The 24698-nt window shown below is 51.1% G+C and overlaps 1 protein-coding gene across 7 annotated transcripts in view; it reads right to left on the bottom strand.

The window, feature by feature from the left end:
• The window catches only part of WDR25 (WD repeat domain 25), a 141923-nt gene that overhangs the window by 27641 nt on the left and 89584 nt on the right, over nt 1–24698 (bottom strand). For all 7 annotated transcript variants that reach the window (XM_086708811.1, XM_086708813.1, XM_086708810.1 and 4 more), the window contains one exon: nt 15468–15598. In XM_086708811.1, the coding sequence (XP_086564937.1) occupies nt 15468–15598 (131 nt within the window). The remainder of the gene's footprint in view (nt 1–15467; nt 15599–24698) is intronic.

The raw sequence follows: 24698 nt of genomic DNA on the forward strand, positions 1-24698 counted from the left end.
TTTTAAATTACGGATACAGAACACTCGGGAAAGGAAGAAAAGCAGAAAGAGACAATTACATATGTATCCACGTTGCTGATCCTCTCAAGTGAAAAATTGGTTTTCCTCACTTTACAATGGAGCCACGAATTAAATCGGGTTCTAACGATGCAGCCACCACCAAGGGTAGCGCAGCCCTACAGAGTCTGGGCCCCTGGGCCCATGGCCTATGAGCACCTCCTCCAGACATCCCCAACACTCAAGACGCAAGGGAGGGTGGTGCGTGGGTGGCTCAGTCAGTTAAGCCTCCAGCTTTGGCTCAGGTCACGATCTCGCGGTTCACGAGTTTGAGCCCCGTGTTGGGCTCTGCACTGACAGCTCGGAGCCTGGAGCCTGCTTCAGATTTCGTGTCTCCCTTTCTTTCTGCCCCTCCCCTGCTTGCTTGCTCTCTCGCTCTCGCTCTCTCTCAAAAATAAATATTTAGGAAAAAAAAGGCAAGGAGGGGCAGTGCAGAGAGGCTCAGGCCTACTCTGGACAAGTGATGGACGGTGTGGAGATCCCCCGCCTAGCCTCTAACACCAGATCATGCCCTGGCGACCCTCACCAGGGGACTGAGGGGAGGGGGTCTACATCTCTGACGAGTCATGGGAACCAACAGAGGCCACTTCGCAGCACACTGGCCTGGGGCTGGGTTACAGAGAATGCCCCGTGCCCAACACACCTCCATCTGACCATCACCTCTCCCCCTCTTCTCACCCTCCAAGGCCAGGATGGTCCTCACCCAGACAGGCCTCTGGAAGGAGTAGAAGAGATGAGCTGGCCTACCTCCCAGGCAGCCAGTCCCTGGCACGAGAGGAGGAGGAGGGGAAGGGCAGGGCCTCCTCTTGGGCGCAGGCAGGCCTGGGAACACACAGAACCAGAGCAGGGTAGACAGGAGAGTGAGCAAGCCACCCGCTCTCTGCTGGCACCTTCTGGGTCCCCACACCCATGAGCATACTTGGAGACCAGCAGGAGCTGACCCATCTGATCAGGACCCTCAGTGAACACAGAAATGGCGAGGGGGAAGCCCAGAGCCGTGGCATCTGCCCAGAGGACGGCAGACAAGTCTCAGGGATCCTCTGGGCAGAGCCAGGGCCTGGGCAGCACGAGGGGGAGGGGGAGAGCACTGGGCCCAGAGCCAGAGCCCAGGACCTGCCAGAGCCCAGGACCTGGGGTACTCTGGGCAGGCCACTACTTGCCCTTAGCTCTCACCTAGGGACAGGCATCCCTGCTGCCTGCCTGTGTTGTTAACAGGGCCACACACTCTGCTTCACCCTACTGTGCAAAGTCCCTGTGGCCCACAAACCAAATAGCTGCACTTAGTGGGAGTGGATGAGAGAGCCCTGTACTGACAGCTATCTGACACCTGGGGCCCAGCAATCTCTTCCTATAAGGAAAGCCACCTTCTCTAAGAAGCCCCTCCTGGTCTGCCCTCAGAACCACCCACCTGCCCCCCAGTGGGGACCCCATTTCCCAGTGATGGTAGTCCAGGAGAACGTAGGCCCTTGATTTGAGGCCTGAGGCTCGGGTGACTGGCTGGTCTCAAGGGCTGAGGAGGGCAAACCAGAGCACAATGGACTGTGTCCCCTGAGACCAGGTCCACAGCCCAGACAGGGGCCCCAGAAAGGAGCAGGCCTCACTGTCCTGGCCCTCGAGCCCACTTCCTTCTGTCTCATGAGGTCGCAGCCCCTCCTCTAGCAGGCCCTGCTCCCTCAGCCATCCCACTTTCTCCTTCCAACCCTCTGCGTCGGCTCATTGGCTCTGCCCCAGGATGGAGGTAAGTATGCCTAGGCCTCACTTATGCTAAAAACAGGCAAACTAAGGCACCAAGCTTAGGTGCCTTAGGGTGAGCAGGTAATCCTCCCTGGAAGGGAGTGGGCAGTGGTACCCAGGACCTACAACCATGCATACCCCTTGATCAATTCCGCATCTAGGGATTTACACACAGAGATGCCTTAGGGTTGTAATAAAGGAAACACTGGAAATATGATAAATACCCAATTACGGAAGATTGGTTAAATACATTATAGTATACTGGCTAATTATTAAAAATTATAGCATCCAAAAACTTTTCAACAATGCAGAAAACGCTAATGATATCATATTAGGTTGGGAGAAAATTACATAAAAATGTAAATACACGCATAAAAAAACTGGAAGAAAGGAGACCAGCTGTCAGTGGTGGCTGCGGCCGAGTCGGAATCGAGTGAGCTACCTTCCCTGTTAACAGTCTTCCATTTTCCAAGGAGGCTACAAAGAGCACGTCGCTTTTGCAATCGAACAAGTGTCTAGAGAATGAGGCCCCCTCCCGCTCTTGAGCGGGGGGTGCACTTGTGTCTCCAGGTCACACAGACCCTCCAGCAGCTGGGACAGCCCCTCCCCCGCCTCTCGCAGCTCAGGACGCGGCTCTCCGCCCGACGTCTCTGCCTGACTGCTCCTTCACAGATTCCTCTCCTCCTTCTTCTTCGGAAATAATTTACCTACTTTTTTTATTAAGAGTTAAGACCAATCCATAGCAAACAAGTCATCTGGTCTGGGAAGGCGTGAAGTCCTCCTCCCCCACCACCACTCCCACGCCAGTGCTGGGAGCCGGGGGCTGCGGGGAGGGCTTGGGGCAGGCCCGGTGCTGGGACCAAGGCTACTGAGGGAGACGGGCCGGGCTGTGCAGAGCCACCGGCACCTGGGCGGGAGGCTTGGGCCTGCCCTGTAGGGTCAGCAAGAGCTCCAAGTAGGAGGAGAACGTGCCCGGATCTGCATTTCCAGAAGATGCCACCTGCTACGGGGTAGAAGACAGAAGAGGGGGGCAGTGAGTGGCACTGGTGGCACCAGGAGACAGGGTGAGGAGCAGTCCTGGGGCGAGGCCGTGGGGACGGAGAGGGAGCGGATTTCGTCAGGCTGGGCAGCAGAGGGGAAGGGGCAGGGCCACCCCTGGCCCATGGGGCACCCTGGTGCGTATTAGAAAAAGACACCCCTTGGGTGGAAACCACCCCACGCCCAGGGCATGGCTTGGCCAGCAGAGCTTAGGCTGGATTCCAGCCCCAGCGCCCCCTCAGCCAGGAGGCCATGCACAGGGAACAACGTGCACAACTTCACATGTTGGCCCCAGAAGAGGAAAGCGCAGGGTATCGAGGTGGTGGGGTGAGGGCAATCCTAAAGCTGCCACTGAGGTTTCCTGCTTGGTCTAGAAACCTGGGCGGATTGCGGGGCCGACAGCCGGGCGCGAGGTGTTTCCTGTAGCTTCTCCGAGTCCTGTAAACCAAGAAGTCCTAGGCGTGGCAGGTACTCAGCTAACGTTCAATGAATAAATGAATGAGGTGAGACAGATAATCAGACCTTTTAAAGAGAAGGTTTAAATCAAAGACTATAATTAAACACTGGGAAATTTGTTTGATGTAACAAGGGCACACAGAGGGTGAGACGAGACGTCCACCCTTCATTTCCTCTCTGAACACAACATAATGAGTGGACCACTCGGCACAGCCTAATCACGGGACGCACGGCGGCCTCCTCCTCTCAGCACATCCTACCTCCCTTCTCAGCCTGCGCGCCAGACCCGCTAACAAGCACCGGGCGGTCTTCCTTCAGGGTAGTCAGGCGTGGCTGCGGCTGCCAGGACAGTCTGTCCACCGACAGGGCACAGAGGAGATCCATGTGCTTAAAACACCATGGCCATCGACACCACCTCGTACCCTCCGACCTATTTGTCAGGGCATTGATTTGGGTCATAAAAACCTTCCTAGAGCCATAAAATCTCTGCGGAGTTCAGCCACAGATTCACAGTAACTCACTCAAGAAATCCTGCCTGAGCCACTGGCCCTGTGCCAACTCGCAGGAGGTCTGGGGGTGCCACGCTGGACAAGACCGTCATGTCCCCCAGCTCTCACGTGGCTCACGTCCCAGTCGGGGGATGACAGCAAGGGAGGGAGGGGCCGTCCAATCCACTGGGGTTCGAGAGAAGCTCCTGGAGAGGAGGCACTGTGGTGGTTGCAGGACAGGTGGCACCCAGCCAGGGAAAGAGGGGAAATTCAAGGCCAAGAGAAAAATATGCTCAAAATCTATGCGGGGGCCACGCGGGAGAGTAAGCCCACTCTCCAGTGTGTTTCCCCCCTGATTACAACTACAACTCCGCACAAAATGCAAAAAGCAACTCCCTAAAGACAAAGTAAACAAAAGCAGATACTGGGAGAGGGGTAAGAACATGAAGTGACGGGCACAGAGGCAAACTGCCATTTTCTGTCTCTTTTTCTTATTTTCTCTAACAGCTCTGACCTGAGAGCAGGCCCCCGGTGGAGCCCTGCTGGCAGCTTCAAAACACGAGAAAGAAAAAAAGAAAAATGATAGAACCAAAAGGAGAAATACACGAATCCACAGTACGGTTAGGGACTTCAGCGCTCCTCTGTCAATAATTGAAACAACAAAGAGACAAAAACCCAGCAAGGATAGAAGAAGTTGTCGAACAACACCATCAACTAACTTGACCAAACTGTCATTTACAGAACACTCCACCTGATAACAGCAAAATACACATTCTTCCTGGGCAGGCGCTGAACAAAACAGACCATATCCTGGGCCATAAAACTAACCTTAACAAATTTAAAAGGACTTGGGGCACCTGGGTGGCGCAGTCAGTTAAGCGTCCGACTTCAGCCAGGTCACGATCTCGCGGTCCGTGAGTTCGAGCCCCGCGTCGGGCTCTGGGCTGATGGCTCAGAGCCTGGAGCCTGCTTCCCATTCTGTGTCTCCCTCTCTCTCTGCCCCTTCCCCGTTCATGCTCTGTCTCTCTCTGTCCCAAAAATAAATAAAAAACGTTGAAAAAAAAAATTTAAAAAAAATAAAAGGACTGAATTCAGGGGCGCCTGCGCAGCTCAGTAGGTTAAGCGTCCAACTTCAGCTCAGGTCACGATCTCATGGTTCGTGGGTTCGAGGCCCACATCAGGCACTGTGTTGACTGCGTGGAGCCTGCTTGGAACACTCTCTCCCCCTCCCTCTCTCTGCCCCTTCCCCACTTTCTCTCCCTCTCCCAAAGTAAATAAAAAGTTTAAAAATACATAAATAAAAGGACTGAATTCATACTAAGTATGTTTTCTGACTATAACACAATTAAACTAAACATTCATACTAGAAACAGATCTGGAAAATCTCTACATGTTCAGAAACTAAACAATATACTTGTAAATATCGCACAGGTCAAAGAGGAAGTAAAAATAAAATTAGAAAATATTTTGAATTGAATGAAAATTAAATACCACATATCAAAATTTGTGGGATGCATGCTTAGAGGGAAACGTACAGCATGAAAATGCTTATCTTAAGAAAAACTTCCTATCAATCATCTAACTTCCCACCTTAGGAAATTAGAGAAAGAGCATATTAAACCCAAAGCAAGCAAAAGACAATAAAAATAAAAGCAGAAACTAATTAAGCTGAAAACAGAAAAAACACAGAAAATCAATTATTTTGGGGCACCTGGGTGGCTCAGTTGGTCAAGTGTCTGACTCTTGATTTCGGCTCAGGTCACAATCTCATGGTTTGTGGGTTTGAGCCCCATGTCGGGCTTTGCACTGACAGCATGCAACCTGCTTAGGATTCTCTCTCTCTCTCTCTCTCTCTCTCTCTCTCTCTCTCTCTCTCCTTCTCTCTCTGCCCCTCCCCCCCCAAAATAAATTAAAAAAAAAATCAACGTTTTGTTGAAATGATCAATGAATCTTTAGTCACACTGACTAAGAAAAAAAAGAAACACAAGAAAACATAAAGACCAATATCAGGAATGAAAGTAGAAGACAGAATCTAATAATAAAAGACAGAACTGAAAGGTAATAAAGGTGCCACCATTCTGGAAACCATCTGGCAGCTTCCTGCATGGCTACCTGTAAGGCTACCCCGTGACTCCGCCATCTCAGTCCTAGGTAGGACCCGAGAGAAACGAAAACAGACGTTCACACAAAAACTTGTAAATGGACATTTGTAACGGTATTCGTGGTGGCCGAAAGACAGCAACAACACAAATGTCCACCATCTTGCGAACAGACAAACAAAACACGGCGATCCATACGATGGGAACAGTATCCAGCCATAAAGGCAGAATGAAGCTCCGACTCGTGCTACCATGTGGTTGGCCCCTGAGAACATGATGCTAAATGAAAGAAGCCGGCCACAAAAGGCCATACGGCGTGTGGTTCTGTTTACATAAAATTCCCGGGATGGGCAGAGCCACACGGAAAGCAAGAGCTGGGCTGGGGGTACGGGACAGGGAGGACACAGGGGGGTGAGCGGTGACCTCTAAAAGCACAGGGCTTCTTTCTGAGGTGATGAAAGCCTTCTAATCTGACTGTGGGTGGTGGTTGTAGAATTCCATGAATATACTAAAAACTAATGAACCGTATACTTTACGTGAGTGGGTTGTATGGTGTGTGAACTAGACCTCAATAAAGCTGTTGCCCCCAAAATGTAATAAGTATTTAAAGTATATTAAGACAAATAATTAGAGCATCAAACCCGTGATTTTTTTGGATACTCTTAGTTATGGCAAGCTAAAATATGTTTTCAAGTTAAAAAATGTGAACCAATTTCAATAAAAGTATTCAAATTTTAAAAACCTCGACAAGAGGTGTTCTGTGTAACACAGATTATGTTAGTGACAAAATGCATTATAAAGGACTCATAAATTAGAATTACATAAACATTACATTTACACAATCAGTACAGGTTCAGAATCTGCTTTATATTTTCTGATACACCCTACTGCATTTTGAAGGGCAGAAGTCATCAAGGGGGAGTCAGAAGTCTCAGGACCCCCCTCTGGAGTACTGCGGGTCTCCTGGGGTCACACATCGCTCCAGCTGGCAGTTCACACGTCGGGTTTGAAAGAGGAATCCAACTGTCCACCCCCAGAAAGTGGTGTGGAGGGAAGCAAAAGAGAGGGGGCAGGCTGGGCAGCAGGTCTCTGGGGTTCCGAATTCTGGGAACCACTTCCTCAGCTCTACGCAAGATTCTGGAGGACCCAGGGGACACACAGGAACCCGCACCCCCCTCCCCCCCAACCCCAGCTGCCTATGGAAGCAGCCAGTGAAGCAGATCGATCCGTCAAACATCCAAGAAACGCGTGTCCTCAGTGGGGGTTTCCGCCCGGGCCCGGAGCTCCTGGAGGGCAAGGACTAACTGGATTTTGTCACACCACGTGCCTGGTCTCCTGGGGGCTCATAACATTTTTATGACATCAATAAATGAAATGTGCAATGGTGGGAGGGAGAACTTAAAACAAGCCCTGGGTTCAGGTCCGCGGCCCCACAGCAGCTGCCGGCCCCTGTGCCCAGAGCTACGTCCTTCAGAACAGCTTCCTCGCCTCCACCGTGGGGGCGGAAGGCTGCGCTCACAGACATGCTGGGGCCGTGTGTTCAGGCCTGAGGCTTCAGGGCCCACCACAGCCCTGACGCCAGGCACAGAGCTGCGTGCGGCAGGGCTGAGTGAGCATCCGAACAAAGCGCACAGCACTCACTGACAGAGTGTTTTATTCGTACACAAGACTTGAGTTTCATTCACGCTGTGAACAGGAAGCCCTGCAAGGATGTGGGAGTCAAGCCGCCGAGCTCAAGGTCTTACCCCACTACCGATGGGCTATGCACTATCGTGTGCTGGACTGAACCTTCCTGAACCCCGGTGCCCTACCAGTGGGATGCGGGGCAGCTGCCCCGGATTGCTGTGCACCAGGTGAGCTCAGAACAGAGGTCGGCAGGTGGCAGTGCCAACTGGCTGGCAGTGGCCTCAGAGCACCCGGGCCCCACCCCCACTCAACAGGCAGGGCCACAGGAGTCCAGAAAAGCGGCCGGGAGCCAACCAAAGTCACAAGGAAGGCAGTGGCCATGCACCAGGCTCTCCGGGCCCTTCCCCATCCCCCACCCGGCCTCTGTTAGTCTCCTACTCTTATCTGCACACAGAGTTAGGTTTGAGGCAAAACTCAGAACTGTAGAAAGTACAAAGCGTCCAAATAAAAAGTCTTTTTAATATAAAGCTGATGAAAGAGACAAATGGAGAGTAATCAAAACCTCATTAGGGCAAATAAGCAACCTGCCTGCAACACCACGGAAACTGATGGCATGGAGTCCTTCAGGCAGCTGCCGTATGGGAGTCCACGTTTTGGGACGAAACCCTACAACACCACTCAGGATGTTCACCCAGGTGCCCAAATTGTAGCCCCAGGGCTGTGGTTCACAGGGCCGGACACCGGGCAATGGTGCTCACGGGTGCCCTCAAGGTGCTTCCGGCCAGCCCAGGTCAAGAGCCACCGGCTGCCCTGCCGGCTCATGGCATTCCCACGCAGGGGAAGGACGCCCACGGGTAGGAGCTCAGGTGACCACATTAACCAATGGTGGCTCAGCTTCTGCTCCTTGGATGGGCTCACGACGTGGGGGTTTAAAACCTGCTCTTGGGCAGGGCGGCCAGTCATTGATGCAGCAGCCCCGCTAGGGCGTGCTGCATGCTTAGCACTTCGGTAGGTGTGGGAGCAGGGCAGCAAATGAGGCGAAACTGCTGTCCCAGGGTGTTTTCCATTCTGCTGGGAAATCACACACACACACACACAAGTCAGAGGCTGTGGTAGGAGACCCAGGGGAGAGTCCAAGCAGGCGGGAGGGAGAGCCGGCAGCCTCCCGGACTGCCACCTGCGTGTCAGGACACACACCGGCAGAGGGGCTAGGACAAAGCTCCAGAAAGAGGTCAAGAAACTAACACAAGATCTGGAAATCAAGACAGCCCTTTACACGCTTTAAAAAAAGAGGAAGAAAAAGAAAAACATGAAACATTGACGACTCGTGCCAAACGAACACTAGAGCAAACGTGAGCTGGCCTGTCAGAGCCACGTTATCATGAAAATTTATCCCGGGGTTGGGGGGGGGGGGGGTCAGTGTTCTGGAGGCCCAAACAGGGGTCTAAATGCATCTGCAACTCTCTTTCTTGGGAGCCACGCAGAGCCCCAGCTCTGCCGACAGACGGAAGAGGAACCAGGGCCGAAGCCAGCTCGGGAGCCATGTGTCCTAGATTTGCCAGAGCTGCTCCAATTTCCAGTGCCCGATCCTGCTCAACCGAGAGAGAATTTGCTGATGCTGAAGTTCCATAATTTAAGCTTGCAAAAAGGGTGATTGACTAAATATGCATTATGATTTTTAAGTCTCTGTAGTTTTTCTTACAAATTTGATTCATGATACAAGGGTGAATTTTATTACCTATGCTAATTTGGCCCAAACTACACCTTAAAGTGAACTTTAACTACAAAGTAACTACCTTGAGAATTTCCCACAGTGCTGGTGGGCCCTGGAGAGCTGGGACCACATCTTAGATCACTGTGGCTCTCTAGCCCCCAGTCCATGCTGTGCTCAGAGCCAGGGAGCTGTGAGGCTAGCTACTGTCATCTACCAAACACCAGGGAGCATAAGAGCTCAGAGCCGGCCAACCGCTGTGTTGTCAGGACCATAACAGCGCACCTCCTCTGATGCGAGATGGCCCAAGCCCTCTGCCTCTGGCTTCACTTCACTTCCTGACTAGTCAGTAGCAGCTGAATTGCAGCTAGGGAGAGATCCCAGGGCAGCCACTGCCCTGCAGCTGGGAGTGAGTGAGTGCTGCTTCAGGACTCCATCATGATCAGAGGGACATGGTTACCCCATGAGCACCTGCCTGATCCCAGGCCCTGTTGAGAGATGCTGAGGCACAGACGTGATTCACCTCGGGCCCCCACCGGCAGCGGTAAATAAACACCTGTTTGGCTGAGGGAACTCACAGTCAAGTAAGAAGATAAAGAGCTATCAGTGAAACAGGTCACAGACAGTGCAGGCCAATCAAGAATGAAAGCCACGGGAGCTCAAAGACAGAAGCAAGTAACCTCTACATTCAGAGGCCCTTTGGGCCCTGGCTTCTCAAAGTGTGATCCATGGACCATTTGCCTCTGCATCTCCTGGGAGCTTGTTAAAAATGCCAGATCTTATCGGCAATAGACTGAACATGTCCCCCCAACTCTATATGCTGAAGCCCTATTCCTAAATATGATGGTATTGGGTGGTGAGGCCTTTGGAAGATGATATGGTTTAGATGAGGTCGTGAGGGTGCAGCCCCCATGATGGGACTGGTGTCCTTCTAAGGGAATGAAAAGACCGGAGCTCTCTCTCTCTCCATCATATAAGGACACAGCAAGAAAGGAGCACTCTGCAAGCCAGGAGGAGAGCCCTCATCAGAACCTGACCATGCTGGTACCCTGGTCTTGGGCTCCAAGCCTCAGAACTGTGCAAATTAAATGTCTGTTTTTGAAGCCCCTCAGTCTATAGTATTTTCTTCTAGCAGCCCAAACAGATTGAGATATCATCCTTACCAAAGACCTGCTGATACAGAATCTGCATCCTAACAAGAGCCCCAGGTGCTCTCTGGCACATGGGCAGTGTGCAAAGCCCTGCTTTATGGATGACCTTGTCTTGCCCCTTGACCAACAGGGAAACCATGACTGAGAGAGACTGTAGTCTGAGGGGTTTGCCCACAATCGCCCAGATGAGCGGGTGGTACGGGGAGGCTGAGAGCCCAGGCCTCCTGTAGCTCAGGCCAGTAGTACTAGAAGCTGGGAGGGGCTTCTGGAGAGAGGGACCCTAGAGTGATATGAAGGCCAGCCCACAGGCATCCTGGACTCCAGGCCACACCCATGTTCAAGCACACTGCCGGGAGAAAGAAGTCAGAGAATTTTGCTGGTTGTGTTATGCCAGCCTGAGTACGCGCACTCGGTCGACTCGCATGGAACACAGCCCGCTGACCCGCTGGAAATGAAGTCAAGAACTTTGCAGTGATGAGAGATGTGCTCCAATCATCAAACCCAAGGAAGAGAGAGACGGGCCAAGAAAAGAAGAGAGGGAAGCTAAACAGCCCATTTGCTCTAATGAATTGGGCTGTGGCCCCAAGAAGTCCAGAATCCCAACCTTCATCATTTGGCTCAGCCTAAGAGTCATAAAATTGTATGACTGGAAAGTAGCTTAAAAGCTATCCGTTCCAACCACTCTTCAGACTCTGTTCTCTCAGACCGTGGCGAGAAGCTGTCTGGCCCTGCAGTCACGCTCCAGTGGTGGGCTCACTAGCCCAGCACAGCATGCCTCAGCTCTGTCCTTGGAAACCTACCCCTTACCTTTTAAATGCTGATTCACTTTGATCCAGCGATTTGAGTTCTGGGACCCAAGCTTAAGGGAATAAACCTCAAATATGGAAAACACTAGATGCACAAATATATGTCTTACAGTGGAATGTATAATAAAGTAGACCTGGATGGTCTGTTCGGAGATTATCATTAACAGAGAGAAACTGCTCGCACACCTTGACAGAAGAACAGCTCTCTGGAAAAGATATTGTGTGAGCACAAGGTTTCTGCAAGGATGCCCATAATAGAGGGAAGTACAGAAGCACCCACCTTGTCAGCCAGATCAGGATGGATCTCAACAATCAATAGGGTGACAGATGTCACAGCCAGACCTATCCACAGCAGGGGTTAGCCAGGTCGTAAATATTTTTGGTTTTGCAGCCCATGTGGTCTCTGTTGCAACTACTCAATTCTGCCACTGTAGTGTGAAAGCGGCTGCAGATGATACATAAATGAGTGCATGGCTGTGTTCCAATAAAACTTTACAAAAACAGACAGCAAGCCGGATTTAGCCCTGGGCTGTAGTTTGCTCACCCCGATCTCTACCTTCACATCTATTAATTTTAAATGGCAGGAAAAAAAAAGAAAAAAAAAGGAACTATCCTCACTATCCAACCTAGGGAAATGGTTCTTTGAAAACGACCCATTGGATCCATATTTATTGAGTGCCTGTTTATGTTAGACTCTGCTCTGAACACCAGGCAGAAGGCAAGAAGCAAGTCAGGTAAGCACGCTGCATCAAAGGGATGTATTGAAAATTCTACAAGAGTCTGTGATAACAAGGAAAACCCTGACAGTGCTATGTAAAAAACAAAATATAAAATTGTGTATAAAAATCAGACCAACGTTTTAAGAACACACACACACACACACACACACACACAGGGAAAAAGAACAATGGAAGAAAAATACTCAAATGTTACTAATGTTTCCTTCAGCTGGCTAGACTACCCCTTCTCTTTATTTCCCTCTACTTTCCAATTTTTTCATATGATTGCATATTACTTTTACAAGAAAACAGTTCCTCCTGCTGTATTTAAAAGGGGAAGCTGGTCTTGATTGTAAGCTAAGCTCTCTGTCCCTCCTGCCTGCACCTGCAGTTTCCACCACTGTCCCTGAAGGTAATTTAAAACAAAAACAAAACAGCCAAGCTGCTCAGCCCCACATGTTCATCTACACAGGAGCGAGCTGGAGAGTTCAGCACCAGGGACAGCGCCACATACCGCAGGCAGCTCGGAGGGGTGAAAAGGGAGCCACCCCAGGTGGGAGCCACCCCAGGTGGGAGCCAGGAGGGCAAGGAGGCTGTGCCTTTCTTCTCCTGTCCTCCGACTACTTCCATTTGAGACACTCAGGCAACACCTGTCAGAGGAAACGTAACTGAAGCAAGAGAGCTGTCCCTGAGCCTGGCTGATGCAAAATGGAACTAGCCCTGTGACCCAGAGGGAGAGGAGAGGCGGTCGGATTGCTAGTAAAGGGGAAGTAAAAACAAACATTGTGCAGATCCCTTTCCCAACATTATTAGCTTGGGAGACACTCGCAAATATGCCAATACCAGTCACAGCAACATCTGCTTCTAATTGCTTCTCCCCCAGCATTTTCAGAGCCTGTCAGATGGCGTCTGCCCTAGGAGAAAATCCAATATTTTTAACAAACTCTTAAATCAGATGGCGTCCTTGGTGAGTAATCTCTTACGTGTTTGGTCTTTGAGGCTAAAAACAGTAAGCACACCTTTAAGGGACGCGGCCGTCAGCAGGGCTGGGTAATCGAAGGCCCCACTTCAAACAGCATGACTAAGAGTTTCCAACACATGCAGCCCAAATACAAGTGTTCTAGTGGGTTTTCTTTTTTTTTTAATTCCACTGTGTCCACGTCTTTATGTGTAATTTTTCTCTCTTTTCCAAATATTTTTGTAAAAAGAAGTTTCTTTGTAAAAGAAAAATGTGTGATTTTTTTTTTTTAAAGAGCACATCTCTCTGTGCTTTAATTTTCCCACTTGTGAAGTACTTTAAGCAAGACACCTATGGATAAAACTTCACATTTTCTTTAAAGAAACTGCCTGTGTTCTTAGGTTCGCAAAATGCCAGCAGCCCCTTCCAACAGCCTGTTGGGAAAGTGTCTTCCTGCAGTGGCCAACCTGACCTTCAAATCTGGGAAATCCAAGGTGGGGAGGGAGGCAGTCCTGGAGGGAAAGCCTTTAGGTAGAACCTTTTAGCATTGCAGCAGCCTTGAGCCCTTCAGGGTGGGACCACTGAACCCCTGAATCCTAAATGCAGGAGGGCAAACTGACATTCCATACCTTCTCCTTTCAAAGTTAAGTTTAACATGGGTTTTATTATAAACTACCCTGTAGGACTCAAGTGGCCGTGTGCCTCCTTCAGACCAGAGTAGTGCTTCTCAGACCTTGAAAACAAGTCAGCCTAAAATCACGGCACACCCCCAGAGGCAATTGGGCCATGGCTCTTCCTCACTACTCTCCCACAAACCCATTCTCAGGCCTGGCTTCTCACTGCTAACCCAAACCAGGACTCACAGCATTGAAAGCCTCTTTGCCTGGGGCCAGTACCGTTGCCTGGAGCCCATGCCCCACCAGGTCAAGCCAGTCCCTGGTCCCTGCACACGTTTCACACTTCTACCTTCTATACATACACATTCTGCATGACTGCCTTCCTCCCTCATTCCTTCACTTGGTCATCCGAGGCTTGCTGAGTGTCTACTACGTGCCAGGCACTGTTCTAAGGACTACAAGTCAACAGCAAACAAAGTAGACAGAAAATCCCTACCCTGGAGGGGCGCCTGGGTGGCTCAGTCAGTTGGGTGTCTGACTTTGGCTCGGGTCATGGTCTTGCGGTCCGTGAGTTTGAGCCCTGCATCAGGCTCTGTGCTGACAGCTCAGAGTCTGGAGCCTGCTTCAGATTCTGTGTCTCCCTCTCTCTGCCTCTTTCTCTCTCTCAAAAATAAACATTAAAAAAAAGTTTTTTTAAAGAAAAAAAAATCCCTCCCTGGAGAAACTTACGTTCAAGTGAAGGCAGACAGGCAAGCAGATAAACATGTAAAATCCACTGTACACCGGGTGATGATACATAGTAGGGAGAACAGTGAGGGGGCAAAGGGGACGAGTGAATGCCAGAGGGTGACCATCACGGTGATCAGAGAAGGCCTCACAGGAGAGGTGGCATTTGAACAGAACCAAGCAGAGAGAGGGAGCCTCTACAGAGAAAACTGGGAGAAGAGCATTCCAGGTGGAAGGAGCAGCAGGTGCAAAGGCCCTGAGGCAGGAACGTGCTAGTGTGTTCTAGGAAAGGCAAGGAGGCCAGTGGGGCTGGAGGTGATGAGAAGGGGGAAGGGAAGCTCATGTAGGTATTGAAGGCCACTGTGGGGATACTGGCCTTTACCATGAGTGAGATCAGAGCCTGGAGTGTTCTGACCAGGGGACAGGCACATCAGACTTACACTGTGACAGACACTCTGGCTGCCATGTTGAGAACAAACTATAAGGAGTGGGGAAAGAGCTACCACATAGGAAACTACTGCAATTAACCCAGTAAGAGTCAACGGCAGCTCAAGCCAGTCACCACAGGATATGCTCGTGACTTGGATGTGGGGGAGACAGGACGAGCAGAGACAGGCACGGTTCTGACAGTTCCGACCCGCATCCCTGGAAGGGTGGAGCTGCTACTTATTAAGTGCGTGAGGACAACGGAAGCAGCAGCTTGGTGAGCAGCGGGGTGGAAACTCCTCTGTGGGACTGATCGCCACCAGCCATTTAGCCCCAGAAGGCACGTGATCTCCAAGAAGCCTTCCTCACCTCAAGCAGAAAGCCCTCTCCCTCTGAATGGTTGCTTGTGCCTCCCTTACTCCCCCACCCGTCTCTCTCTCTCCCCCTCACACACACACACACACACACACACACACACACACACACACACACGCACACATACACACACACACACAGACATACACACAGTAGTGCTCCGCACCACTTATCTGCAACCGCACATCATTCCCTTGAGTAACCCAAAGGCTAATTCCTTTTATATCATCTGGAAACATCTGCACACAGTAGGTACTCAATAAATGTTTTCAGAGCCGCACCTCTGATGTTTCAATACTCTAACAACCCAAGAACGTTCTTGCAGAACACATACACATCACGCTGAGCACCGATGAAACGTCAGGTGGTAATTACCCCGTCTCCAGGGTCCTGCACCTAGATGCTGGCCCGCCCCCGGTCAGTCACACCGCCGTGGCAAGCTCTCCTGTGGAGAGGCCACGGGAGGAAGACGGGCATCACCTTGCCGGTCCTTATATCCCAAGCTTTGACTTCGGGGTTGAAGCCTCCACACACAAAAAGGCTGTGGTCTTTCGGGTGAAATTTCAAAGTAGTGATTCTAAAGTCACTCTGACCGCTGAAGAGCTGGGTTCCTACAACACAGAGAAGAGAAGAGAGCATTAAAAAATACTCGGACCACAAGATAAATATCTTAAAACTAAGATGCCATCTGACATAGATCTCTGGGCCCAAGGGCCCACGAGACTTTCTGGAAGCACAACAGACGTCATGGCACTTGAATCTCACTCTCTGACCAGCCCCGTCCCTGACTGGCCGAACTGCCCCCCAGGGCCGACCCAACGGCCGGACCCATGAACATCACCATTCCTGTGTTCCATCGACACTGCCTATCAACTCATTTAAACCACACAACCGCTCAAAACCTGCTCTACGACTGAAGAAAAGCCAAGGCTCAGGGAGCTTAAGTAACATTGTCAAAGCTGCACAGTTAATAGAGAGTATTTACCCAGGAGTCTAAAAAAGAAAAAGCAAGATGTTCCAAAGTGATCTTTGTGGGATCAGCCATCTTTCAACCATGACCTTACATTCATGACCACGGATGATTTGCTACAGGGAGTGGCTGGTAATGGTAGCATGATGCTCTGGGCAACAAGTGACAGCATGACCCCACAGGGCCCCGGGCGCCAGCATGGACAGGCAGTGTGGCCCACTGGGGTCTCACTGATTCTGCAGGACTCAAGACGGTCCTTGTCCTCTGCATATCTGTCATGAAACCGCTGTCGAGCGCTCACGTGCACTGTGAAAACATTTGTGTGTACACACACACGTGGTGGGGAAAATGTCGGTTTCGCCACTGTGAGCTTTCAGACGTCAGCGACATAAACAGGCTGAACTCAGGGCGTGTGGGGAGCAGATCTCCGACCCTGAGCCCAGGTCTGTTGGGTTCCAAAAGCCAGCACTCGTTCCTCTATGTTGTGCCACATTATGCCCCAGGGCACTGGCTGTAGTTCTCGTGTGCTCCATTCAACCCCACTGAAAATGCAGCCAGAAACCAGACCAGCCTTGGGAACCACGGGACACGTTCCCAGGGGCCAGGCCATCTCACGGGCATGGCACCTGCTATGCAACACCCACCAAGAGCGTGAAGGTGGTTTCCCTCAGAGATGTCAGCAATGGCTCCCACTGCCCAGGAGGGACAACCTTGACTGCCCCTGGCCCACAGAAACTCCTCCACTGGACTGAGGCCATGGGCAGTTAGGGACACATGAAGCTGGTGGCTGTGGAGACCAACGTGATGCCAAGATCTCCAGCACCATTTCCTCTCACGGGAACCCAGAGGCCATGTTTGCTCATCCATTTCAGAAAGCACTTCCAGAAGGCTGCCCTGCTTTGTGTTCAGGACCCCCGCACACAGCATTCTACCAGCTCACCAGGTAAGGAAATGAAAGTTCATCGACTAGTAGTCTTGAGTTACAGCAGGAGCCTTTATAAACCCAATTTGCCTCGATCCATGGTCTCTGCACTCGTCTGACAGCAACACCCAACAAGGGACAGCCCTTCAGCACGTTATCACGGGGACGCGTGTTTGCTTGTAAGTTACGTACCGCGCTACCGTGCGAATAAATTGTACGCATTAAGATACCAAAAATAAACTATCTTAAAGGAGAGACAAGGACACAATAACCAATATTTTAAAATATGAGCACTGGGTGTCGTAGGGAAACCAATTTGACAATAAATTGTATTTTAAAAAATAATAAAATATATTTTAATGTGCCATTTTCTAAGAGTGTCAACAAACCTCTGTGAAATCATTAAATCAAACGAGTTTTTAGTGAGAGCTACCAAATTGACACTGCTTCCATTTTTTTTCAAAGGTAAGAAAACTGTCTGTGGCTCAATGATTTGAAAGTAGCCCAGTTAGGGCTCCAGTCCATTCTCTGAGGTCATCAGAGCTAACAAAGACTCTTCCCAGAGATGCACAGACCCAGCTGGAAGATGCTTACCACTGGCGACAAAGGAGACACCGTCCGCTTCTGTCCATCCCTGATACAAAGGATTTTGTGAACATGTTATGAGTGAGGCCCCAGTTCCCCTCAGGTCAGAAAAACGCTCCTGCAACTCATCACAGGGTATTACTGCATTCTCACATTTTTAATAGCCCAATTCAAAATCCATTGACATTGTCATCTCAAGGATTTTGAAGCAGGTTAGAAAAACTGCTCCCAAGTTCAGGGTGCAGATATTAGTGTTTTTAATAGGTGACACATTCACATAGTTTTTGGTTAACAAATTACAAGATGGTGGAAACAAAAACATCTCTTTTCAAAATGTTCTTTCCACAGTACAAACTTTTGGGAAAGCTCTTCATTAAAGTGTCACCTTTCCCTTGATGAAGGGTTATGTTGATTTTTTTCCAGTATCTTCCAGGGGCCTACAGTTTGCAGTCACTTGTCATCAGAGAAAACTTTGGAAATACCTGAGGTTTTGTAAATGGAGCCTCTATACTTCTTGAAGTTCAACAAGCCCCTTAACTGTTCCACTCAAACGGGCAGTGCACAAAGTCTTTCACGGTCATCCTGTGTCACTATGATGCGAAGAGGGGCCATTGTGGGTCCTGTCATCCGTAATGGCGAAGGGCCTATAAATAATAGCCTAGCGGTCCAGCCCAAGGGGGCAGTTAAGGCAAATGTGGGTCTCTGCCTGGTGGAATGTCGAAAAGCCATTCAAAACTGGAATCACAAACCGTGCTCTTTGGCAAGACAGACAATGCCTGATACCTGTTCTTGGATCACAAAAGTATTAAGTAGGGATTGATACGGGCAGAGGCTGGGAAGAGATTCACCGACTTGAAGTGGTTTGTTCTAGGGGTAGTAAGATCATTTTTTAAGTTACACCAATATCGTTGTCATGATGTTGTGTGTGTGTGGCTTTTTCTTAATAAAGAATCCTTCTAACCAGGCATCAGAGGGGAGCAGACTTACAGGAGTCTGGGTCCTACGTGTCTCGTTAGGTCAACAGACAAGCAACTGTCTCAAGCAAAAACTCACATCCTGGGGAATTAACCTGAGTGGAAACCCGATATTCCTTGAGCTTCCTCTTCTTTCCTGAAACCCATCAAGCTATAGTTGGTGGTCAGAGACCACCCATGCTATGCCCGATTAGAGATGCCCCCTCCTAGGGAGGATGGAGGTCTCCCCACGGCCGGGACTTACAGAGACCTGCTGGGACAGGCCTTGGAACTGTGGCTCAGGCCTCAGGGCACGTGCCCCAGCCAGGTAGCCAGGGGACCCATATGGGGGATGAAGAAAGGGACCACCATCATGTCCCCTCAATGGAAAAGGAGCACATAGATGCCACTGTGGCCCCCACGCTGCTGCAAAGGCCCCGGCCAGAAATCTCCTCCTGGCACAGGCAACAGTACCTACTGTGGCCCTCCTGCTCGTTCAGAGTCACTGCTAGTCCTTAAGCCCAAAAGGAAAAATAAACGGTCTGCCTGGAGAAAAATTTTCCCTGTTTCTTGGACCATGGCATATAACCATATGCTTATTTCAGAAACAGCAGTGAATTAGGCATGTTTTTTCAAAAAGTGCAGTGATACAGTCTTGCCAACAATGAGGAAAAGGTGGGAGGAAAAGCAAAAGCTGAGTTGCTAAAAGATGAGGACTGAGCTTTTTCTGCTAAAAAAAAAAAAAAAAAATGCACGTATTTCTGCATGTTATTCTTCAACCTTCCAAAGAGACTGGGAAGAGCCTTCGAGTCTCGTAAGTACTCCGATGTTCCCGTTACAACACAAGCGATGCTTTCTATCTTTTCTCCTACTTTTTGTTTATGAGAACTAGGCCTTTGCTGTATCTGCTAAAAGGGTCCAAAACTAAAAGATTTTAGAATTTCTGATAAGCTTCCAGATAGCTCATGGGAAACACAAAGGGGGAGATTCTACCGGGGAAGGAGGTCTAGCACAAGGCTGTGGCTCAGAAGTCGGGGACCCCAGCTGTCCGTGCCCGGCACCGTGCTCGGTGCAGGAGGTGGTGCAGCAGAGGGGCTGAGAGTCACCCAGACCCAGGCCCCACCCCAGGAGAGGGACCTGCCTAAGTCTGTGAATGGCAGGCTGTCTGGGGACCACACGCGAGAGACATGCATCCATAATGCGTAGAGTGCTCTGGAGGGCGCGGCAGACACAGCAAACAATAAAAGGGAGCTATGATTGTTGGAAAAAGTTAACCCCCGAAGTACTGAATTCATCCTTGGTTAAATTAAAACCTAAAACCAAGGGCTACAAGTTCTTAACAGCAGGAACCTTGAGAGAGGAATGATTTGGAGTTTCTGTCTTGAGGCTATGAGAATACAGTGCCCTGGGCTAGTCTTTCCATTTTGTTGAAGAGACACAGATAAAGGCTGGAAATATTTATCAGAGACTATCTTGTTCCCAGCCGCGCGGTGAGGTGAAGGTCCTTTCTTGTCAGACTTGTTCCTCCTCTACATGTTCCTACATCGAGTGCCCTGTTCACCACGTCCTCTCCTCCCTCACGACGCTACCTCAAGCACAATGGTTAGTTGCTATGTAACCTTTAACCTTGAGACTATCTTGCTTGGTTACATGCTTGTTACAGAAAGTTCTATTTATTCACTGTATGCTGCTTATGGGAAATTGAGTTTTAAAATATTTAATCCACTAACACTGACTTTATTGATCTCGTTATAATGAACTCAACCAGTATAAGAACTGTTCAGATTCTCTTGGAGTTAGGAAAAATCACTTCTTTTCCTCCTTGAATCAATAATGATACAAATAAACCATAAATTGTCATTAGGGCAAAAATACGCAGAAACTCAATTTATTCTCTTGACGCTATCATTACTACCCCTGGTTCCATCACCAATATTGAGAAGATAAGGCAGCTGGTAACACTAGCCAGGAAACTCCTCGGAGGTTCCCCTCTTCCTTTCTCAGGTAGAGACAACAGATGACCACCCATGTGGCTGGGGCAACACCACCTGTCCACCCTAATGCCTACCTTGGGGGACCCTATCGTCATGCAGCGCTCTGAGTCCCCAACGGGTCCTCTTCTTCCACTCAGCATGTCTGGCCCCCAGCCCAGTTCCTGGCACATAACAGACATTTAATCCAGGTCAGATGAAGCCCAAGTAGGGGACCCCAAGAAAGAGAAAAGAAGTTCACGCCCTCCTCTGCAGGGAGCGGGCATCTGTCACCTCCAGGCCTGCGTGCAGCCCTCTGTAGTAGGTGTCATTAGCCCATTTCACAGCAGGAGAAATGAAAGCTCTGAGAGGTGAGGACTGGTCCAGGGCCACACAAGTCAGCCATGCTGGGAGCCAGGCCGGGCCTGTCCAGCCCCAGAGCCCCGCTCTCCGTACCCCGCCTTGCCTGCCTGCAAGCTATCCGTGACCTTTCCTTCTCCTTAGCTCTTTGTTCGTATCCATGGACTCACGAACATGCAGGGGAGACGCTGACAAGGGAAAGCTGATGCTGTCGGCTCATGGTGATTGAGCTCGTGTTCCCAGGCAGGCGGCATATGACTCATTTCGCTAAAATCAATATCGTTACACTCATCCTCTGGGAAGTACCCCGCCAGCTGTAAATCTGACCATCCTGACTCAAAGTTAACGAGAAAAGGAGCTTACTAACTTCCAAATCAAACTCTATGAATCAGAAACAGGGGCCATCTCAGCACGCCTGGCAGAGTCCCGGGAAGGGTCCGGGTGCGTCCACAGGTCCCCCGCGGTTGAGCGGGCGCCTCTGGCTCAGCTGGTGGTCCTCTCAGATCCACAAAACCAGGATAATAACGCTAAGCTGAGGAAGCTGTCGTGAGAACCGTAAAGACAGAGTGACGTAAGGGGGCAGGCCCCAGACGGACGGCAGGCCCGCCAGACAGCGGCTGCGGCAGCAACAGAAGAAACGGTAGTCGGCGTTTCTCTTTATATCAAGTCTGGCTGCTGCTCTTAATGATCTGGACGAGACTGAGTTCCCTAAAATTAAAAAGAAAAGAAAAGTTCCCAACTTGCAAACAAGGTGTGTCGCAAGGGTTTGCCTCAAGTTGGCTTTTCTAGGGCCCAGCAGGCCCCGCTCGACGGCAAGCGTCCGGGCTCCCAGTCCGTCGGCGGAGGAGGTCTGACCTACGAGGGCAGCCTGACCGCCCGGCGGCTGCCTCCGAGCGCACGCAGAGACCGAGTACCAGCACGGTGGGGCGACGGTAGTCCACGAAACAGTGCCATCGGTTAAAACCGCTATTCGTTTATCCATAGGACGGCACAGGCGTCACTGGGAGAAAATGACAGGACGGGGGTGTGTGGGATGTGGCAGGACCCGCGGGCACTTCCCACAGGGTGAGGTATGGGGCTGGCAGCCTGTTTCATGGACGCGTAATAACACTGGATTTAATATCCGACACTAGGGTCGTGCCCCAAAGCTGTATGGAAAGAGGGGGAGAAAACAAGCTTGAAACTGGAGAGAAAAACTCTTCAGACCGAAAGAGGAAGGGTGTGCGTGGGAATGGGGCCCAGGGCCAAAGAGGTGGTAGAGTTGAGAACGGGAACATTTAAAAGAGGGCTAGGGACAGGGCGTCGGGGGAGGAACGAGCTTGGGAGAAAGAGGGGTGGATGAGGACAGGGGAAAAGCAGAGGAGTCTGTGGGGGTCCCGCCTACACCAGAAGGACGGATGGAGGTGCGCAGCTGCTCCCTGGGCAAGAAGGCACTGGAGGGGCAGTACCAGGGCCATCGTCGGCTCAGACCTCACTGGGCTATGGAGCCCCTCAGAGACTCTGTGTCTGGATCCAGCAGCAAACCCCTAGGACCACAGGACTGGACACACAAAACGTGCCCGTACCATCAGGAGCTGTGCAAGTGTGCCCATCACCTGGCGGCCCACGATGCGGCTGGGCATCCGTCTTCCTGCCTCCACAGGTACCTAAAGGGTGCCTGACCCAGTCCCTCGGAGCTGTGCTGGGGGACACTCAGTCATGGTGCTCAAAAGCCAAAGCATGGAGAAGCCCAGGCCCCCTGCAGGCACCTCCTCCAGGGCCGGGAGTGGTAGCACCAGTCGGCCCAAAAGGAGCCCCATCTGCAGCCCCTCCTCTAAAGCCCCATGAGCTCCTGGTCTTCGTCAGGGTTCTAATTTGGATGCTTCTCACCCTTCCTATGCCAAGTGTACTATAATCGCCAGGGCTAACATTTCTCCCACCGGAGCAGCGGCTGTCGACAGCCAGAGAAGCATCCTTCAGCCAGTCACTTAATCAGAAGGCTGGGTCAAGATCTGTCCGGGCGCCCCTTCCTCCCAGAGGCCCCAAGCTCGCTTCCACAGGTGGCAAGCCAGCTGCCCGGGGGAGAGCCAAGCAGGGCCCCTAGGGGTGGGCTTCAGCAAACCGTTCGTCCTCGGCAGGGAAAACCGACGCGGTGAGGGCATGCCACTCCCAGGCTTCAACAGGCAGGCTCTGCCAGTCACACAGGCCACAGGTGGATCCCAGCTCTGTTGCTGCTGGCCGCGAAGCCTCGAGCAAGTCCCCGAGCACTCCAAGCCTCAGTGTCCGGGTCAATGAAATGGGGATAAAAACACTGTCCTCACAGGTAAGTGTAGGTACTAAAAATGTAATAAGTAAGCAAAGGGACTAACATCTTTTTGTCCATTTCAGCTTCATACAGACCAAGCAGTGTGCCAGGAACCAGGGCTACACCACCCGGGGCCTGGCCCACGGTGCACACTCAGCTGATGTGGCGGTCCCCTTTCCTGAAGCATTTCTGTGACGGCAGTCCCAATCAGGATGCAAAACTGAGGGAGGCACCAGAACGCACCTCTTGGAAAACAAGAGAAATGGTCACTTACGGGTCCAGTCTCAGCTGTCATTTCCATGCACCATGACCCCCCACCGAAAGACACAGGGACCCCCAGAGCAGGAGGAGCTAGCCAGGGGCTGGGGACAGCAAGGCTGCAGGCAGTGGGTTATCTGCGGGAAGAGACCTTCCTCAGCACTGGGTGCCTGGAGCTCTGGAGAGCGGGTCAGGCTGGACTGCGGGGGGTCTGCACACGCAACCCACATAAAGGGCAGCTGCCGTCTCGTCACCAGGAGGAAGCCACTAGCCCACCACCAGTAGAATTTTGTCACGGAGAAGCAACACATGGAGGAGACACGGGGAGGACCCAGGAAGGCCTTCCCGGCTGCCCCAGACCCACATGGGGACCAAGGGCCACACTCGTAAGCCAGCTGGGGGATCACCAGATTGGGGGCTTTTGGAGCTGAGCTACCAAAGCTGCCGCATCTGAAGAAATGGCCCAGCAACCGGGGCTCTCTGGACGCTTGGCAGGAACAAGGTCATTATTTCCCACCATCCCAAGGGCCTCAGAGGGAGGGACAGAGGTAGGGAAGGGACATGTTTTGCTGAGTGCATACCTGAGCCAGGCATTCTGCAAAGTGCCTACAAACATTATCTCAGCTATTCCCCTCAAAATCCTACCACCAGCCAGGTACTGTTATCCCCTTTCATGGATGCAGAAACAGAAGTGAAGGAACTTTCCCCCAGGACACCCAGCTCAGGTGAGTGGAGGCGCACATTCGCACCCCATTCGTGCCCCATCACACTGCACTGCCTCCAGCACTGTTGGGACCAGGTGCCATTGCACGGACGTCCAGGACAGGCTGGATGCACATCAGGAGAGCTGACCAGGGCAAAGGAAGGAAGACAGGGTGCCTTCCCCAAAGTTGGAGCCCTGGGGGCACCAGGGGTCCTGCAAACCTATGAGGTCTCAATAGCCAGGCTGGGGGGCACCTGCCAGTGGTGGGGGAGGGGGGCGTGATGGGCTGGAACCTTCACAAGACCAGTGCCCGTAGAAGTGAACAAGCTCTTCAGGGGATTTCGAGGAGATGGGCTGATTTGGTGTGCAGGACAGCTGACTCATAAGGCAGGCGACACTGGGGCCCTGGCGGAGCTGGCCAGGGTTCCCTGAGGCCACTCAGACTAATGCATCAGAGACGTTTTGTTAGGAAGATTACAGACTGAAGCGGGAGCACCAAAAATAATGAATCTGTGAGTGGATTTTATTTAGGTGTTGATTCATGGTTGTCCTATAAGCCAACAGCCCATCAGAACTATAAATTAACGAGATAAAATGTGGCTGGCTCTCCATATTTCAGGCCGGGTATTGACATTTCAGAATCCACAGATTTTTAACTGTATTGATTGAGGACACCAGGATAAATGGCCTTGGCGCCAAATTCCCA

This window comes from Puma concolor, chromosome B3 (genome assembly GCF_028749965.1).
Source record: "Puma concolor isolate L17-30 chromosome B3, mPumCon1.1.hap2, whole genome shotgun sequence".
NCBI classification, from domain to species: Eukaryota; Metazoa; Chordata; class Mammalia; order Carnivora; family Felidae; genus Puma; species Puma concolor.